The sequence below is a fragment of the Peromyscus leucopus genome, chromosome 1 (genome assembly GCF_004664715.2).
Source record: "Peromyscus leucopus breed LL Stock chromosome 1, UCI_PerLeu_2.1, whole genome shotgun sequence".
Lineage (NCBI taxonomy): Eukaryota > Metazoa > Chordata > Mammalia > Rodentia > Cricetidae > Peromyscus > Peromyscus leucopus.
The window spans coordinates 123,582,935-123,603,041 of NC_051063.1; the positions used below are offsets into that span (position 1 = coordinate 123,582,935).

General features: G+C 43.1%; 1 protein-coding gene across 2 annotated transcripts in view; it reads left to right on the forward strand.

Annotated features, from left to right (window-relative positions):
- Positions 1–18,923, forward strand: part of Sec11a (SEC11 homolog A, signal peptidase complex subunit) — a 43,239-nt gene extending 24,316 nt beyond the window's left edge. The window contains exons 3-7 of one of the 2 annotated variants that reach the window (XM_028873777.1): positions 4,882–5,031; positions 9,568–9,687; positions 10,305–10,356; positions 18,077–18,134; positions 18,406–18,923. In XM_028873777.1, the coding sequence (XP_028729610.1) occupies positions 4,882–5,031; positions 9,568–9,687; positions 10,305–10,356; positions 18,077–18,118 (364 nt within the window). In that variant the 3' untranslated portion in view covers positions 18,119–18,134; positions 18,406–18,923. The remainder of the gene's footprint in view (positions 1–4,881; positions 5,032–9,567; positions 9,688–10,304; positions 10,357–18,076; positions 18,135–18,405) is intronic. The other variant, XM_028873778.1, reaches the window with a different exon arrangement.
- The last annotated feature ends 1,184 nt before the right edge of the window (positions 18,924–20,107 follow it).

The following is a 20,107-nucleotide window of genomic DNA, read 5'->3' on the forward strand; positions in this document are numbered from 1 at the left end:
AATACCAGCACTCGGGAGGCAGAGCCAGGCGGATCTCTGTGAGTTCGAGGCCAGCCTGGGCTACCAAGTGAGTTCCAGGAAAGGCGCAAAGCTACACAGAGAAACCCTGTCTCGAAAACAAAACAAAACAAAAAAACTAAAAGTGTCATTGAATGTGGTAGCTCATAGCTGACGTTCAAGCACCTGGGAGGCTGAAGCAAGAGGATCTTGAGTTTGGTGCCGACCCGGGCTACATTGTTCCAGCCAGTCTGACTAGTGTGACCATACCTCTTCTGGCCTCTGAGGGCACTAGGTGTGGTATGCACACAGCACACAAACATACATGCATGCTCCCATGTGAAACACCCATACAGCTTTTGCTCATTTGTTTTTTTTTTTTTTTTTTTTAATGTGTGGCAGTGCATACCTTTGATCCAAGACTCAGGAAGTAGAGACAGAAAGATCAGATATTCAAGGTCCTTCTCTGCTACATGTCCAGTTCAAGGGCAGCCAGGGATACATGAAACCCTGTCTCATTTTAAAAGGGAAAAGGGAAGCAAATTTGGCGTATTAAAAGTGTAATTTGGCAGGTAGTGGTGGCGCACCCCTTTAATCCCAGCACTTGGGAGGCAGAGGCAGGTGGATCTCTGTGAGTTCAAGGCCAGCCTGATCTACAGAATGAATTACAGGACAGCCAGGGTACACAGAGAAACCCTGTCTCAAAAAACAACACAATAAGGGGTGTAATTTAGTCAGATATTAGATTTACTATTAATTCATTTAATGTTTAAACAATTTTCCTCAGTTTTATTTTATTTATTTTTATTTTTTATTTTTCTGGTTTTTTTTTTTTTTTTTTTTTTTTTTTTTTTTCGAGACAGGGTTTCTCTGTGTAGTTTTGGTGCCTGTCCTGGATCTTGCTCTGTAGACCAGGCTGGCCTCGAACTCACAGAGATCCTCCTGGCTCTGCCTCCCGAGTGCTGGGATTAAAGGGGTGTTCCACCACCGCCCGGCTAATTTTATTTTTTTAGTGATCCTTGTGAGCTGGGTGTGTAGTTCAGTAGTAAAATGTTTACATAACATGAGGAAGGTCAGGATTTCACTCTCCAACACCACAAATAATAACAATAATAGTGGTGATAATAACATTTTAAATGGTCTCACTACGTGTACCCCCCTCCCCCAAGACAGGGTTTCTCTGTGCAGCCCTAGCTTGTCCTGGAACTCATTCAGTAGATCAGGCTGGCCTCGAACTCACAGATTTCTGCCTGCCCCAGCCTCCCAAGTGCTGGGATTAAAGGGTGTGCCATCTTTGGGCAGGCATACTACATACTTTTTAATATTTAAAATTTCTTTTGCATTAGTCCGTTTTCTTGTTACTATTTTTAAATTTTATTGTTTTATGTGTGTAGGTGTTTTGCCTGCATGCAGGTCTGTGCACCACTTCTGTGCTTGGTGCCTGTGGAGGTCAGAAGAGGCATCAGATCCCCTGGTTAGAGAGGGTGTGAGCTGGCACCTGGGTGTTGGGAATTGAACTTAGGTCCTCTGTAAGAGCAGCTCTTAACTGCTGAGCCATTGTTTGTGGCTAGTTTGGCATAGGGCTGTTCCTTTTTTTTGTATGTTTGTTTTCCAGAGCTGAGGACCAAACCCAGGGCCTTGCGCTTGCTAGGCAAGCGCTCTACCACTGAGCTAACTCCCCACCCCAGGGCTGTTTTTATGTGAGGTGTACAAGCATACTCACTCCCAGGCCTCCCTCCCCTCTACTACGTACTTTATGGTTTTTTTGATCTCTTTATTTTGGTTGGGGGGCACAGTCTTGGCGTGTGGCTCAGGCTGACACCAAACTCAGTCTTGCTGCCTCCGCCTCCCCGGTGCTGCTGGTATTACGAGGCATTTCTGCAACTTCTGGCCCCCTTCATGTGGTTAAATTGGCATCTACATAGGAATTCCTAAAGCTTTTATGGCTTATTTCACGCCACCAGACAGCTTCACCTGACTGCTGACCAGACACTTGATTTCTGCATGATGAAAATAAAATCCGTCTTCATTTTGACCCTCCCCTCCCTGTATCTGTGACGGTCACCGTATCTGCTCAGTTGCAGTGCCACAACCCGCGGGTCATTCTTTTTTCCCCTGTGTCTAATTGGCCACCGATTATTTCCCCTCTCCGCTCCTTTATAGCTGTTCCCCTTGCTGTTCTATTTCAGGCCCTTGTCATTTCCTGCCTGACTGTCATAGTGACCTTTAAGGAGAAATGCTTTTCTAATAAGAAAAAGTCAATATGTTCCCATCGTGTGAAATGTTGGAAACAGAAAAACTCTAGCTGAACCCGTCTTTGTAATTCTGAGATAAAAATCACTGCTAACATTGTAGTCTCTTTTCATGTATATTTTTACATTTAATTGAAATAATTCTGTATGTGCATCCTTTTTTCCTTTTCTCCTTGTCGTGTGTGGTGTGTGTGATATGTGTGTGTGTGTGTATGTGTGAGTGTGTGTGCACGCGTAGCCCTGTATGTCAAAAGTTTTTTTTTTTTTTCTTTTTTTTTGGTAGATCCAACTGGAGAGTCAACTCAGGGCCATGTTTATTCTAGACAAGTTCTCTACCACTGAGTTACAGCCTCAGCCTGACAATTCTAAATAACAATTTTATTTTAGTTATTTATTTAATTTTGAGACAGGATCTCATTATGTAGTCTTGGCTGTCCTGGAGCTTGCTATATAGACTGGGATGGCATTAAACTTACAGAGATCTGCCTGCCTGTACCAAAAGCTTTAAGAATAAACATGTACACCAGTCGGTGGTGGCACATGCTTTTAATCCCTGCACTCAGGAGGAGGTGGAGGCAGGTGGATCTCTCAGTACACGGAGAAATGAGGGTGTTTAAATGTGCTAGCCTAGCATGGTGGCGCAAGACTGTGATCCCAGCAGAGGATTACTGTGAGTTCAAGTTCAGCAAAACAGTAAACATACAGACAAACATGTGCTGTGTGATGTTCTGTATGTCCTGTGGGAGCCCGTTCTTAGGTTCCTCTTGGCTTTACCCAGCAGTTCCACATAGAGGATGATTAGGACCATGGGCCTGAGTGCAGGTGTCTGAGATGGTCTGCACTTGGCTGTGTTGTGGGATGGTCTGTATGTCAAGTTGCTCTGATTGGTCAATAAATAAAACACTCATTGGCCCTTGGCTAGGCAGGAAGTATAGGCGGGACTAACAGAGAGGAGAAATAAAAGAACAGGAAGGCAGAAGGACTCGCTGCCAGCCACTGCCAGGACAAGCAGTATGTAGAGATGCCGGTAAGCCACGAGCCGCGTGACAGGGTATAGATTTGTGGAAATGGATTAATTTAAGCTATAAGAACAGTTAGCAAGAAGCCTGCCACGGCCATACAGTTCGTAAGCAATATAAGTCTCTGTGTTTGCTTGGTTGGGTCTGAGCGGCTATGGGACTGGCGGGTGACAAAGATTTGTCCTGACTGTGGGCCAGGCAGGAAAACTCTAGCTACAAATATGCCTATAATTCCAGCACTTGGGAGACAAGAAGAGTGCTGTGAGTTGGTGTTTTGCTTTTTCCAGACAGAGTTTCTCTATTTAGCCTTGGTTGTCCTGGATCTCACTCTGTAGACCAGGCTGGCCTCTAACTCACAGAGATCCACCTGCCTCTGCCTCCTGAGTTCTAGGGTTAAAGACATGTGCCACCACCACCTGGGTGAGTGCTGTGAATTTTATGTCTGCGTGGGCTACCTAGCCCAGGCTAGCCTTCAACACAAATAATAACACAAACAACATGTTCCTCATAGTTCCCCACTTTTGCTTTCCAGTGGAATTTCCTGGGATTCAGTGATGCCTGCCTCCTATTCCCAGGTATTCTGATATGAATGGGTTTATGTGTGACCTGAGCATGAGGATTTTATATAAACTGCTCAGGTTATTCCAATGTACAAGAGAGTTTAGGAACCACTGCTGTTCCTGTATATAGTCTTCAAACAACAGTGTCTGCGCCTGGATATTCTGTCTTGAGTTCCATTTCCTGCTGATATGTTTACTTTTTACTAATGTTCTTGTAATTGAAAACTGGAGTTTGAGTTTCTGAAGATGTACATGCAAATCTCTTAGGACCTTCTCAGAACCGGGTATGAGGCAGGACAGGCAGTGGAGAAAGATGCTCTCCATGAGCTCCTCTCACTTCCTAGTTCCTGAAATTCAGACAGAAATCCCAGGAGTCTTTCAGATTTCTCTTTTCAAAACAAAGAAATGACTTGGTAACACCAGTGTTCTCTCTGTTCTGTTTTGTGACTTGATGAGCTGTTTGCCTCCATAATCAGTTGAACTCATAAGGTCATCGTAGTCTCTATCTTTATAAATGGCAGAGGATGATCCGGTTCTCATTTGAATATTTGAATATGTTTAGTATTTTCAGATGAAGCCAGAATAAGGGCAGTGGTTTTTTAAAGTTCATTCTTTTATATTGTTTGTCATTTGAAATTTTAAAAGGTTAAGGAATTGGTAACACTGCCCTTTTCAAGACTTGAGCATCTTTGAATCGTAATGCTTAAAATGGAACTAGTTAGTAAAGACTAACAACTAAAAATTCCTTTACTAGTTGAGGGGAACCGAGGTGGGTGTGATGGTGCACACATGTAATCTCAGGACGTGGGAGGCCGAGGTAAGAAAATTGCCATAAGTTTGAGGGCAGCCTGACCTCTACTGTGAGACTGTAACTGTGTCGCCAAAATGAATAAATGAAACGATTAAGGCAACTTGTTTTGAAGACAGTGTCATCTACGGTGCCCTGGTTGTTAAAATGCTGAGTACATCATGGGACACACTGGTATATGTTGCTCTGTTGAATATCTGATTTTGAATAGATGTATTTATCTTTCTGTATCTTCTCTCCCTCAGTGGCAGCATGGAACCTGCCTTTCACAGAGGGGACCTCCTTTTCCTCACGAACCGTGTTGAAGATCCCATACGAGTGGGGGAAATCGTCGTTTTCAGGATAGAAGGAAGAGAGATTCCTATTGTGCATCGAGTCTTGAAGATCCATGAAAAGTACATGCCAGCTTTTTGTTTGTGTCTTTGAAAAGTTTTGTTTCACAGTTTGAAGTGTTCAATATTGACATATGAAAATTATTGAAGAGCGGGGTTAGAGAGATGGCTCAGCAGTTAAGAGCACTTGTTGCTCTCACAGAGGTCCCAGGTTTGGTTCCCAGCAAGCACATGATAGCATGTAACCATCTGCAACTTCAGTTTCAGGAGATCTGATGCCTTCTTCTGACCCTGGGGGCACCAGGCATTGGTGCACATATAGGCAAAACACTCATATACGTAAAACTTTTTATTTTTATTTTTTCGAGACAAGGCTTCTCTGTACGACAGTCTTGGCTGTCCTGGAATTTAGTTTGTAGACCAGGCTGGCCTTGAATTCACAGAGATCCACCTGCTTCTGCCTCCCAAGTGCTACACACCACCACTATCCAGCTAATAAAACATTTTTTAAAAATTAATAAAGAGGGCTGGAGATGTAGCTTAGTTGGTAGAATGAAGCCCTAGATCCTGGATTAGCTCCCAACACTGCAATACAAAACCCAGGCCTTGGGGTGCATGTCTGTAATCCCAGCATTTGGGAAGCAGAGACAGACCAGTTCAGGGTCATTGGCTTGCATAGCAAGTTGAAGGCTAGCCTGGGCTAAATGAGACTCTTCTCTAATAATAAAACATTGTAGAGAGTAAGGGACCCTTGACCTTTGCTTTCCATTCAATTTTATGAATGTCTGAAAGTTTGGTGAACATTTGGAAAACGCTGAATAGTTAGTAACCCATCTATTTCTCGGAAGATTTTTCCAGAGGCTTTTCATGTTCTTTTCTAATTCCTTATCAGTCTGTGTGTAACTCCCAAAAATCATGTGATAAAGATTAATCCTAAATATAATCCCCTGCTATAATGGAGTATAATAACCTTAATCTCTAAAATGAAAACAAAAGCTATCAGGCAGTATAATGATAATAAATTTGTCAGCTTCTTTTGGAATACTGGATTCAAACCCAGGCCAGACCCAAATTTTTCAGCTTTTCAAAGTTCAGTAAGAGGGCTGGCCAGATGGCTCAGTAGCTAAAGGTGCTTGATGCCCTGGCCTTGGTCCCCGGAACCCACAGCAGAAGGAGAGAACCAGCCTCAGAAGTTTTCCTCTAGTCTCCACCCACGACTGTGGCAATCAATACACCTTCACAATATAATGATAAATGAATTGAAAATTTCAAACTCAAGGCACCGGTGAGATGGCCCAGTGGGTAAAGACGTGTGTCACCGAGCCTGATGACCTTAGTTCAGTCCCCAGCACCCACATGGTAGGAGCCCTAACTCTCAGAGGTTGTCCCTGAACTCCACGTGTGCACTCTATGTGTGTACAACACTAAATGAGTACTCTCGACCTTCCTGCTTTTGCCTCATTAGTGCTAGGACTTAGAGTATGTGCCAGTGTGCCAGGCCCACGATAAATTTCTAAAATCTAAGTTATTTTTCTAAATAGAGTCTTACATTTTAGAAGCAGAAAGGACACATACAAAAAAGCGTTCCAACCCCCTCAGAGTGAGAAGAACAAGCAAAACCTTCCACTTCCCTGGGTCTCATTTTTCTGAGGTAATGTAAAGATTGCAGAAAGATGAACTCTCAAGTGGATGGTCCCTGTCCAGCTGTTCACGCCTGTTCATTCCAGTATGTAATATTTGTAGTTCAAGTAACGTTCACAAGAGGAGAGAAAGAAAGGAACAAAAAGGCTTGCATACTGGAGACCCAAAAGGCTCTCTTGCCTTGAAAAGGTCCTAAATGAACACTGGCCCAGCATCTAGTAGCTTTTCTCCATTTAATAGTTACATCTCTGGGGTGGCACATACCTTCATCCCAGTACCAGAGAGGTGGAGTCAAGAGGATGACAAGCGTCAGGCCACCCAGTGTGGCAGAGTGAGGAAAGGTCACCTGTACCCCAACGCTCAGGAGGATCAGAATTTGAGGGAATCTCTTCCTCTGCCTCCTGTGTGTTGGGATTTCTTGCAGGCACTACCACACCTGGCTGGAGCATATCTTAATAGGTGCATTGAGGGGTAGTCACCAGGGAAGAGTGTTTGTTCTGCCACTAAGTAGATGAGGGAGATGTGTGCTTTTTCAGGAAACAACAGGGATCAGAGCCCAGCAGGGGGAAAGCGTGTGCATTGTTTTGCTGACCATCAGGCCCTTGGGAATAGCCCAGTCTGAAGTATTTCTTCCCTTCTGCCACTTTCTGTTTTAACTGACTCTCTCCTGATGCTCTTGACTGTCCTCTTCAACCCCCAGGATAGCTCAGACACTCTTTCACCTACTGAATTGTCAGCTACAGGGTACTTTTCTCTGTATAGATTTGCATTTTTTTCTGACTGGAACCTCATTTGGAATGTGGCATTTGCACTTAACTGTCTTTGGTGTTTGTAACACCTCCCAGTTTTCACCTGTGCTTCTTAGCATCTTGGGAGTTGGTTTCCTGAGTGGATATTAGTCAGTAGGAACCTGAAGCTAATTTTCTTTTTTACAGGCTGTGATTGTTAAAGAAACTTATTAATTTTAGTCTGATCTTTAGTAACTGTAAATTATGCTTTGCTTTCAGTTACATTATAAATTACTAGATGTTGGGCTGGAGAGGTGGCTCAGTGGTTAAGAGCACTTGTTGCTCTTGCAGAGGACCCAGTTCCATTCCCATCGCCCACATGGCAGCTCACAAGTCCCTGGAATTTGAGGTCCAGTGATCCAGTGCACTCTTCTGCCTCTTTAGGCTCCAGACACATGCATGGTCCACAGACATGCAGTCAGAACACTAATACATATAAAAGAAATCTAAAAGCAGTTAAAAAAATTACTGGAAGTCTTAACCATTTTTTAGTAGCATTAAATTTCTTGACATCTCTCTCTCCCCCTCTCTCCTTTCTTCCTTCCTTCCTTCCTTTTTTTTTTTTTTTTTTTTTTTAGATAGAGCCTCATGTAGCCCACTGTTTTCCTTCATTCTCCTGCCTTTACCCCCAAGGATTGGGATTATAGGAGGTGCTGCTGTGTTCAGTTTATTTGGTGCAGGGATCCAATCAAGGCCTAGTATATCTCGGCAAGCATTCACCAAGCTACATCACCAGCCCCGAAGTCATCGTTTTTTTGATTAGTCAAGATAGTTTGGGGTTTTACTTTTTTTGGTTTTGGTCTTTCTTTTTTTAATGGACATTTGTGTTCTGGCTGCATATATGTCTGTGTGAGAGTGTCAGATTCCCTGGAACTCAGTTGCAGATGAGCTGTCATCTAGGTGCTGGGAATTGAATCTGGGTCCTTTGGAAGAGCAGCCAGTGTTCTCAATTGCTGAGCCATCTCTCCAGTCCCTGGTCTTGTTTTTTGAGTCAGGTTCTCTATACAGGTTTGGCTGTCCTTGAATTTCTTTTGTAGGTCAGGCTGGTCTCGAACTCATGGAGATCCACCTGCCTCAGCTTCCTCAGTGTTGGGATTAACAGCATGTGCCACCATACCTGGCCCAAGATAGTATTATAACTGCTACCAAATCTGAAGTATAGAGGCTTTTATTTTTTTAACTGATTTTTCTGCTGGGCAGTGGTGGTGCTCACCTTTAATCTCAGCACTCAGGAGACAGAGACAGGCAGATCTCTGAGTTCAAGGTCAGCTTGGTCTACATAGTCCCAGCCCAGGTAGGGTTGTGCAGTGAGACCCTGTCTCGAAAAACCAAAGCCAATAAACAAACTTGTTTTTCTAACAACTGCATATTTGTTAGAAAGAAAAATCAGACAATGTGAAACTACAGAATGCTGTAGGTAGGCACTGTTTATCCCTTGATCTATGTTACTTTAGGCCTTGTATTTTGTATTTATTAATTACTTTTATTGTTTTTTAATTATATTTCTTTATTTGGGGGCACTACCAGGTGCATGTGGTAGTCAGAAGGCAGTTTAGGGAAGTTGGTTCTTTCCTTGTACCATGTGTTTTCTGGGGGCCAAACTTAGGTTGTCAGGCTTGGTGGCAAATACCTTTACCTGCTGAGCCATTCACTGGCTGCACTGTATAGACTCTGACTTCATCTAGAGTTCCTTCTCCAGGACTCTCTGTTCCAGGGGAAGATGTCCATGCTATTAAAGGAACTGTGCTGTTTGTTAATTGCCCGTAGTCTGTACTTCAACAGTTATATCCTGAGGGATAATTTAGTATCTCCCTTTGATTTTTATGTTTATAGAAAATTGGTTGTGCATATTTTAATATAAATGAAGTTCATTATATATGCTAGTTTATCTTTTCTTCAAGTAGTAAAATGTGTATGATCATCTAGTATCATTGCATGTTTTTCTACAACTGTGTTCATAATGCTCGTATAAGTATTTCAGCTCCTTAATGTTACACTTCTCACTTATTCTTAATCTTTCTCTAGCTAAGCAGTCCAGCTATAAACATTCTTCTAGCTAGCTAAAGAATTTCTCTTAGGCATGATTACCCAGCACTCGTTAAGAAGAGCAGATTCTGTGCAGTGAATGCCATGAAGATTTTTGGTGACTTGTTTCCCTTACTCTTTTAAGGCAAAATGGGCATATCAAGTTTTTAACCAAAGGAGATAATAATGCCGTTGATGACCGAGGCCTCTATAAACAAGGACAACATTGGCTAGAGAAGAAAGACGTTGTAGGGAGAGCGAGGGGGTAAGTACCCAGGGGATCATCTTGGCCTTTTCATATCGCTTTAAACATGGTCTTACTGACTGTGCAGCTGAATGCAAAGCAGTCAGCCCTGGTTCCACCAAGTCACCTTTTGTCTTTAAGAGATACACATCTTAAACTGCATCAGAGTCTTAAGTCATACTACTCCTGAGGGGAGGAGTGGGTACAAATAAGAGTAGAATACTAGGGATAAGATCGAATACTGCGTATCACAATTAACTAAAAACTTTGTTAGCCAGGTGTGGTGGTACACACCTGTAATCCCGGCTCCGGAAGTAGAAGCAAGAAGATCAAGAGTTCAAGGCTAGACTCACTAAAAAGCTGTGAGTTTGAGGTTAACCTGGGCTACATGAGACTCTCTTTCTAAAACCAAGAATCAGTTATTCAGTTCACTCAAGGAATATTGATGTCAGTAGTTGGTCAGGCTATTGGGTCCAGAGTAGTATTAATGCTGCTTCATAAAACTTATGTTATTAGAAATTTATTGAGACAATTTAATTGTTCATCTAAATTAATTTTATTGTGTTAATTTATCCTATAATGTTTGATTCTAGTCTTGACGTTGATGAGGTTAAATGAAATTTTTAAATTATGTTAAGCCTGTTCATTTCAGATATTATCAGGAGAACAGATCAGTGGAGGACAGGAATTGTAAGTTACAGTATAAGGAAGTATGGAATTACTACTTCAATGTACTAATAGTATTAACATAACTCACCTTCATTAGGGCTTGCTATATACCAAACACTCATTGTATGTGCCTTATAAGTATTGCTTCATTTTAACCTCCAAACAACGCTAATATTCCCATTCTGCAGATGAGGAAACTCAGATAAGCCATGTTATGTATGTAAGATCACGCTGATGGTGGTGGTAAGTGGCTGGAGCTCCAGAGCCCGCCCTCTGCGTCATCACAGCAGAATTGCTAGCATGGTGTCCCACACATAGGCGGGTGCTGGTTCTCGCTTTCGGTGCTTCATAGCATTCTTACTATTGTCAGAATGTTGTCCTTACTATGTAAATCAGCTGTGGAACAGCCACCTCCCTGGGACACTGCTGTGCAGAAGGAGGTGGCTGCTCCTGAATGTAAGTTTCTCAGTTGTAGCCTGAGAGATGGGAAGGAATCCAGATCAGAACAGTACCATTGTGTTGTGTTTTGTCTGCATGTGCGTGCGTGTGTATCCAACTTCAGGAGAATGTTTATAACCTGTGTTGGAGCTAAAGATGATCCACATTAGGTCATCTGTGCCTCTGAGAAATAGATCTCCAAATTTCCCTCATTTCCAAAGATGCTCCTGTCATGGTTTTTCAGACTCATTAATCTCTTTTTAGCCTCTTTTTTTTTTTTTTTTTTGGTTTTTCGAGACAGGGTTTCTCTGTGTAGCTTTGCGCCTTTTCCTGGAACACACTTGGTAGCCCAGGCTGGCCTCGAACTCACAGAGATCCGCCTGCCTCTGCCTCCCGAGTGCTGGGATTAAAGGCGTGCACCACCACCGCCCGGCTTAGCCTCTATTTTTCCTTCAGTTGTAAATCTGCAGATACATTTAGAATGATAAGGAAATTTCAGTTGTCAGAAGGTAAAGCGGCTGCTTTACTTTCTCCACCTCCATCAATATTTACTATCAACCTGTTGATTTTAGCCTTTATGTATGGGACAAAGATGCAGGCATTAATGTGTACATGCTTACACATTCATAAAAACATTAGGTATATAAGGGGAGAATAGTCCACTATTGTACAACTCCCTTTTCACTCCAAGGTGTGTTTACAAATCAATACATTTACCATCATTTGCAGAGCTAGTACTCCGTTCTTGGGGTAGCTCATACAGCTACTGGGTGTCCTAGCGTCAGCCCCGACCTGTTTTTAGTTGTTTGTTTGTTTTTGTGAACACTGTTAGAATGAACGTCTTGCTGTTAGACATATCCAGTGATTTTACCCAGTCTTCCCAGTAAAATAAAAAAATCTGAGTTACTGGGTAAAGCATATGTACACTTTAAAGCTTTTTGACAAACTTTGCTGAACTGTTTCTGTATACTCCTTCCATTTAAGAGTGTCCCTTTAGCCGGGCGGTGGTGGCGCACACCTTTAATCTCACCACTTGGGAGGCAGAGACAGGCAGATCTTCAGGTTCGAGGCCAGCCTGGGCTACAGAGCAAGTTCCTTCCAGAACAGCCAGGAGTACACAGAGAAACCTTGGGTAGGGGGTCCCTTTATGTGTGTTTGGTTCTTCTTTATTGTCACAATTGTGTCTTTCTATTCTGTCCCTTTGTTGGTTAAAAGATGTCTCATTCTCCAGGTTAGTAATCAGGCTTTCTTTGTCTCAACTAACTTGTCTTTCTGAAGATTTTTTTTTAAATTCCAAACTATATAAAGTTTAAACTAAAATCTCAACTTTAACAATATAAGCCCTTTAATGGCTGTTAATAAAAAAATCAATAATCTGAATTTCTATGAAATATCAAACACCTGGGACACGAACAGCTGGCAGACAGGCTTCCCTGGACAAACTCACTTTCCCCCCCACTGCCCCAGCACTTAACTTGACACTCATTGAAGTGAGACGCCCTCCTTGGTGGAAAGTGAATTTATAAAGCACCAGGCTGCTATTTCAGAAGCAGGCTGGACCCCACTCTTGGGGATAGGGCGTTTCTGCAGGCAAGCCTTTGACTGTGCTACAAATACCTTTAGAAATAAAACGAAAAAATAGTTGTGTTTTTTCTGAGCTGTTGCACGCTGATACCTAAGGTTCTGCACCGAAATTGTTTTTAAAAATGTTACTGAAACAGAATTTACATATTTGGGGATAGAAGGTTCTCTATTTAAGGGGTATAATTCACAAGTTTGTACTACCTAATTCCAGAACATTCCTCTCTACCTTCACACTCATTAGCAGTCACGTCTCATCCTTTCCTCTCCAGCTGCTGACAGCTGCTGACCTGCATCTAGGGCTTGGCCTGTTGGGGCAGTTCATGGAAACAGAATCATCCAGTTGTGATCTTCTGTGTTTGGCTTCTATCGCCTAGCTTAATTTTCAAGGTTAATTCATCTTCTAGCATGTAATAAAAACTTCAGAAATGAAACTAATACTGTACCAACTAAAGATTTAATAGAGATGAATTTGAAAAACCAGGAAGTTAAAAAAATACTAGAGGGCCTGTTGGTCACAGAGAAGAGAGCAGTGGGAGAAAAGAGAGAGGACAGAATAGTTGGTAGGAAATGTCATCGTGAAAAAAATGAAGGAAGCCAAGGAAGGGAAAACTAGAATAGTGCTGTGCAGAGTATCCAAACAAGACCGTCCCAACAGAAGAGGAAGCAGTGTTCTTAAGAGGAAATAAGTGCAGAGACAAGGTGTCTACTCTCCAAATTTGCCACAGGCTTTGAGGTACAACGGAAATGCTGTTTTTTACCCTGACTGGTTTTAGTGCACTCTGGATACATGTATTAGAATATAGTAGGTGGTAGCCCATAAAATGCATGTAAGTGACATGTAAATAAAAAATAAAGCTTGCGTCCAGGTACAGTGGCGCATGTGTATAATCCTAGCTACCTGGAAGCCGGAACAGGGGCTCTCTTCAAGTGAAGCTGTTCGCAGCAGCACAGTGAAACCCTATTTTGAAAATTAAAAATACGGGACTGAAGAGTTGGCTCAGTGGGTAAGAGTATTTATCGTTGTTTCAAAGAACGCAGGTTCAATTCCCAGCACCCAGATGGAGGCTCACCACCTCCTTGGGTACCAGGCACACGTGCACAGACGCACACGCAGGCTAAACATTCATATACATAAAATAATAAAAATAAGTCTAAAAATGATTTTTTTTTTTTTTTTTTTTTTTTTTTTTTTTTTTTTTTGGTTTTTCGAGACAGGGTTTCTCTTTGTAGCTTTGCGCCTTTCCTGGAACTCACTTGGTAGCCCAGGCTGGCCTCGAACTCACAGAGATCCGCCTGGCTCTGCCTCCCGAGTCCTGGGATTAAAGGCGTGCGCCACCACCGCCCGGCCTAAAAATGATTTTTAAATAAAAAAATTAAAAATATAAGAGTTTGACGTGAGCTTTCTCTTGACTGAAATCAACAACTACAATGTATATATTTTTATGAATATACATTTTTAAATGTACTTTTTAACAGCTAAGCTTGGTGGTTGTATGCCTGTGTTAACAGGATTAAAAGTTCATGGCCAGCTTGAGCTACATTAAATCTTATCTCCCCCAAAAACCTTACTTTTTATTTAATTTGAAGCAGATCATTTCAAAAACCAAACTCTACTCTGGGGTCATTATATAGTATTTTATTAAATTGGCTTCTGAGGTCCAGACTTTTTATTTATTTGTTTGTTTGATAGTCTCATTGTGTAACCCTGGCTGTCCTGGAACTCACTTTGTAGACCATGCTGGCCTTGAACTACCAGAGATTAACTCCCTCTGCCTCTCTGTTGGGATTAAAAGCATCCACCAGACCTGTTTTTTTTTTTTTTTTAATTAATATTTATTTTTATAAATGTGTATGTGGTTATTTCACAGTTCCAATGTAGAGGTCAGAGGACAGCCTAGGGAAGTTGGTTCTTTCTTCCCACCATGTGTTTTCCAGGGTTCAAAGTCATCGTCAGGCTTAGTGGCAAGTGCTTTACCCAGTGAGCCATCTTGTCAGCCCAAACTTCTATTTTATTTTAGTTTGGTTTTTTCCGAGATAGGGTGTTACTATGGAGATCTGGCTGTCCCAGAACTCACTATGTGGACTAGGCTGGCCTCAAACTTTACAGTAGGCCACCTTCCTCTGTCTCCAAAATACTGGAATTATGTTAATCTCACCAGGTGAGAATAAAACCACTACCACAAATTTTGAGCCAAATTTGAAGCAAGCTTCATTAAGTATTGGCTCGGACAATGGACACTATCCAGGTCCATACCCGGGATGCCCAGAGTATGACACCAAATTACATTAGGCAGAGGCTTATAAAGGCAGAACCCACAAGGCTATGTACCTCCTGCCTGTGTATGATCAAGCATATCCTATACAGTTGGGGCAACCAAGCTTGTTTACAGAAACGAAAACACGTTTGTTATCTTACATGAGCAACAGCTCCCAACATTTCAAGAAGTTCTCTGTCCTTGGGCAAATGGGGATCACAGTTTAGAGACATTTTTGTTTTATAGATCTCTTAAGCACAGTAATTTAAACATAAAACATAACTTTAGCCGTTACATTTAAAGGTGTGCTCCACTACTCCCAAATTGCCCAACTTCTTAAATATAGATCCACTCTTACTTTGTGTAGCATATTTTCTTTACCATTTTAAATGTTTATGGCTGTTTTACCTGTGTTCATGTCCACACCACACTTGTGTCTGGTGCCAGAAGAGGTCAGAAGAGGAACCGTAGTTCCAGACATTGTTAGCAAGCATGGAAGAGCTGGAGTTAGAGCTGGGCCTCGGGCCGAGCCTGTGCTCTTCAGTCCTGAGCCACCTCTGGCCTGCACTTTCTCCTGAAGTATCAGTTGGTGATGCTGTTTCTGTACAGTCCTTTTCCTGTACGTCAGTGCACTCCGGCTGGCTACATCTACTGAAATACATTAAGAGGCATTCCATAAACGTGTGCGAGTCTTTCCTGTAAATAAGAAATAGAGCCCGTGCGCAGGCAGAATCAGTGCGGCCCCAGCCTCCCTCCTTGCTGAGGTTACTGGCTCGGCGCCACAGCAGCCTGAACAGCACTTTGGCTCACGTGAACTCTAGACCGTACACTACCCTCTAGATAAGAACTTGGCATGAGCTGGTACTGGAGGTCGTTTGTGAGGGGCATTTGGTTACTTATTTATAATCTTAGTCTGCTTACCAGCAGCTTGGCTTTAGCATAGCTGTCTACCTGAGCAGTATGGGGGTGGGAAGTACTGTGGGTTTGGATTTAAACCGGCTAAGGATACCTTCCCAGAGCTTAGCAATGTTTTGTGGGTGTCTCTTTTCGGCTCTTGGGGAACCCACGTGTGGACACAGGTCCTCTGTGGTGAAACTGCTTGTCACCATATATCTGTGTCATGCACCTTATCTCAGACCTAAACACCTTGAACTTGAGTGTGCAAGAGCATTATTTGAAGTTCATCTTTCAGGGATTTGTTTACTCAGAAAATCTGAGGGCAGTAGAAAAGTATATGTGGTGATTTTATGTGTGTTTGACACAAGGTTTCATGTAGCCCAGGCTGGCCTCACACTCTCTGTTGTAGCTGAGAATGACTGATCTTCCTGTCTCTACCTCCCAAACATTGGAATTACAGGTGTGCACTACCATACCTGATTTACATGGTGCTAAAGATCAAACCCAGGGCTTCGTGCCTGTGTGCTAGGCCATGCTACCACCTGGGCTACAGCTGCAGCCCCAAGTATTCTGTCAAAGAAGGTCCAGCTGTTAAGAAACACCAGCAGTTGGAAAGGAAATTGGGGGAGGGGGGCAGGCGGTTTAGTTTTGAAAAAGAACAGAAGATAGGAAATGAGAGTTTTTAACAGGAAGTGAAGGACACTAAAGACAATGTCTGTGGAAGTTTGCCTGTGGCTTTGATGGTGGAGGTGTTAAGTGGGAGGTGATTTCTGTTTCTGTGGCCTTTGGCATGGCAGGAAGTTTCAGTTTACAAAGTGAGAGTGGACTGTGATAAAGAGTTCAGAGTCCACTGGGGCCCAACCTCTCCTCTCTGTGATAAATACTAGTGTGTCTCCCCCCCCACACACACACAGTGTGTCCAGTCTACTTTGGAGCCCAGCAGTGGAGGAGAAAATGAAGAAGGTTGGATGTATATTTGCTTACCATCTTTTCTCACATCAGTGATGCCCTGGTAATTTTCTTATTCTGTCCTGCATCATTATTATTGTGAGTTGCTTTATTTTGTTTTTGAGATAGGATGTCACTGAGTAGCCCTGGTTGACTTGAAACTTAATATGTAGACCAGGCTAGTCTTAAACTTAAAGAGATCCATCTGCCTCTACCTCCCATATATAATGGCTGAGATTAAATGCATATACCACTGTGCCTAGCCCTTGCCCTGTATTCTTACAATGTTAAGGTGTCTTGCATAGAGAGAAGATTTAAAGCCCGGAGAAAATGCAAAGAAGAACCTCCGATATTCAAATATTCCATCAGGCAGTATTGGGCCAAAAAGGCTTGGTTCAGCAGTAGAGTGCTGGCCTGGGTGAAGCCTGGGCTTGATTTCCAGCCTGGTGAACCTGCGTGTGCATGTGTGTCCTCATGCGAACTTGGACATGTTTACTGGAAGGTTCGATGTACAAGGCACTATGTTGGCCTTAATGGTTATGGGGCATCAAGATTGCTACTCTCAGAGTCTGGACGGGAGGCTGGTACCATAGAACTGTGTAAAACAGATTAGTTACAATTGTGAGAAAACCCTCTGTGGCAGTGTATCACGTGCTAAGAGATTTTTTCACCGGGCGGCTTTGCCTAGTTTGAGGGGCTGAAGAAAAGGAAAGCTAGTGAAGACACACAGGACTGAGGAGATGGCTCATGGTTAAAGTGCTTGCAGCTCAAGTGTAAGGACCTGAGTTCAGATCCCCATAGCCTCTGTAAATGCCTGGTGGGCTTGGTCACCTTTTACAGTTGCAGTTTGGGGAAGAAATGAAAGTACAGGTACAGCAGTCTAGAGGTAGGTATAGAAACAGGTTGTGGGTTATTGGAACCAAAGAGGAAGCATCAAGAGCAAGTTTGTGTCATCAAAATAAAATACTGAAGAGGTGTACAGGAAGATGGAGGCGAAGACTGATTTGCTGTATGTGGTGATAAAAGTGGTTCTAGAAAAATTTCAGAACTAGGCATAGTGGCACATGTCCTCATCCCAGCGTTTTAGGAGACTAAGGCAGGTGGAAGTAAGCTCAAGGCCAGCCCGGGCTACATTTCAAGAGCCTGTCTAAAAAAATAAAATCAGGATTAAGAGGGCAAGACCAGACTGCAGTTAAAGGGACAGGTGGTGAAGCCCTGAGCTCTGTAAGAAAGCTCTTCTGTTCACTGGCCGCTCAACAGGAAATACCTTGGAGTGTGCTGCCGTGGGGGCTTTAGCTCCTCACCATGATTGGTGAGGGCCACACCCAGCCCCTACCATTAGAGATACCAGCTGGAGACCTGAGATCTCCAGTCTGCTTCTGCCACACAGCCATGCTGCTTGGTGCGTGGTCCTGTTTCCTCATCTGCAATGGTGACAATCCTAACCTCCTCGCAACAGGCTGGTGAAAGGAGCAGATGCAATAGATGCAAATGGACTTGGTGACTGAAACCGAGTACTCTGGGGAGGTGCTGGTGATTAAAATCCAGTAAATGGTAGCAGCTGCTCCGTTTAGGGCATTTTCGTGATGATAAGTTGTTTCTTTGATTGCTTGTTCTAGATTTGTTCCTTATATCGGAATTGTGACAATCCTCATGAATGACTACCCTAAATTTAAGGTGAGAGCGTCTACGGTATGTTTGATTGAAAGGGAAGTGCTCTTGGGCTGAGGGTATGGATCAGCAGCACACATCTTGGCATGTGTGAGGCCCTGGACTCAGTCCACCTCCCCCACCGTGTCTTGTTTAATTTTGGAAACTGTTAAATGGATTAATTACAGTTAAAGCGTGAAGGAATAATTGACAGTTTAGTCATTGATTCTGGTCAGAAAAGAGTTAATTAAGAACCGTTGGACGTGCCCCTGACGCGTGTTCCTGTTTCCTTTTCTAGTATGCAGTACTGTTTCTGCTGGGTTTATTTGTGCTGGTCCATCGTGAGTAAGAAGCGGCTGCGCTGCTCCTGGAAGATGCTGTGCTTTTTGTTACTGGATGTTTGGAGTAGATCCTGGTCTGTGATTGGCGGATATTCGGAGGACACACATGTTGGCGCTTCTTGGTAGCACTGGTTTGCATTAGTTTTGTTTCCACACCGAGGATGTGTGGGCGGGTGCGTGTGCACATGGCGTGCACTCACGGGGACTTTCAGTCACAGATTTCATATGCTGTCATTGTCACCCACATTTTTGTACATCGGTGAATTTTTTATATTAAAAGGTTGAGCCAAAGCCCCCAGTGTTTGTATTTTGAAGCCAAGCTTCATTTTTAAAGTGCCTACAGAGTTCTGTAAATGGAAACACAGCTCTGCATGAGTTCACACCTGTCGTCCTCCTTACAGGGGATGGCACATCTTGAGGTGGTCATTAAGTCTTAACTTTTCAAAATTTTAAATAAAAGACTTTGCACATTGAACCCCTTTCCCGGAATTGTGTTTGTTGGGAAAGCTCCTGAAACGTGCCTTTCTTGGCCCATTACTTGTGCCCATTATGGGTTTATACAGGCTTGGATGTGGCTGGGCATGAAAATACATGCTTGTTATCCCAGAACCTGGAATATCTCAGCACCAGAAACAGGAGGATCAGTTCTAGTTCATCCTCAATTACGTTGTGAGTTCAAGGCCAGCCCGGGCTATATGAGATCTCAAGAAACTAGAAAAGAGAAAAAGCTTTAGTATGAACCATCCTTCAGCTATGAAGGTTGACCAAATACTAACAAATGGGTTTTTGTTTGGGCTTGTTTTTGTTTCTGAAACCAAAGCAGCCATTGGCATTCATAGGAAATCTCTTCCTCACACAATTGATTCCTCACTAGGGTGTGACTCAGATGTGTACAGTTCCAGGTGGTGTTACTGAGAGGTTCCGAAAAATCGCACCTGGCTGTGGAAACACCTGACCCTTTGTCGATGGCGGCCTCTTAGCCTTCTCCACACTGTGTTCGCATTTGGATGAGGCAGGGCAAGGTAGCAGAGGCCGGCAGTTTCCTCTTTAATTTGTCTAAACTCGTTCTTGTAAATGGCTGGCTCTGCATCTTCTCTAATCAGACTTAAGGAGACAGAGTTTGAAGTAGTGACTAAAAGCCCAACTGTGTTTTCTTTTCATTTTGAAGCCACTAGAGAAGTGGAATGTAGGGTAAACCAATATGCAGTAACACAAAATACTTCTAACTTTGTCTCTTGTTTAATGTGAAATCTCCAAAGGAAGCAGGGTTTCTCCTGGGCACATGGTCAGGTTCTGTTTACTCAGCTGAGGTGACAGCCTGTGCTGTGTTGCTGATGGAGTAGACAGCTTCCAGAGCCTTCCCTGTGGAGAATGCTGCCATCTGAAACCCATTAACTAGGCTTACCCTTCAAACTCTGCATATGAATACTTAATGGTAACAGATGGCTTCTTCAGCCTGTGGGGCTTCTTAGTTCCTCTGATCCTGGAGGGTACTCCCACTGCCTCTCCAGCAGGCCAGGATATTATTACTTCATTCCTTCCTCCCTAGTCGTCCGTGGGAGACAGGGTTAAAAATCTTCCTGCTCGGTGCCCTGGCTCCTTTCCTTCCTTTGCTGGATACTCAAAGGCTGGGCCTGGAGAGAGAGCTGCTGTGGAGAT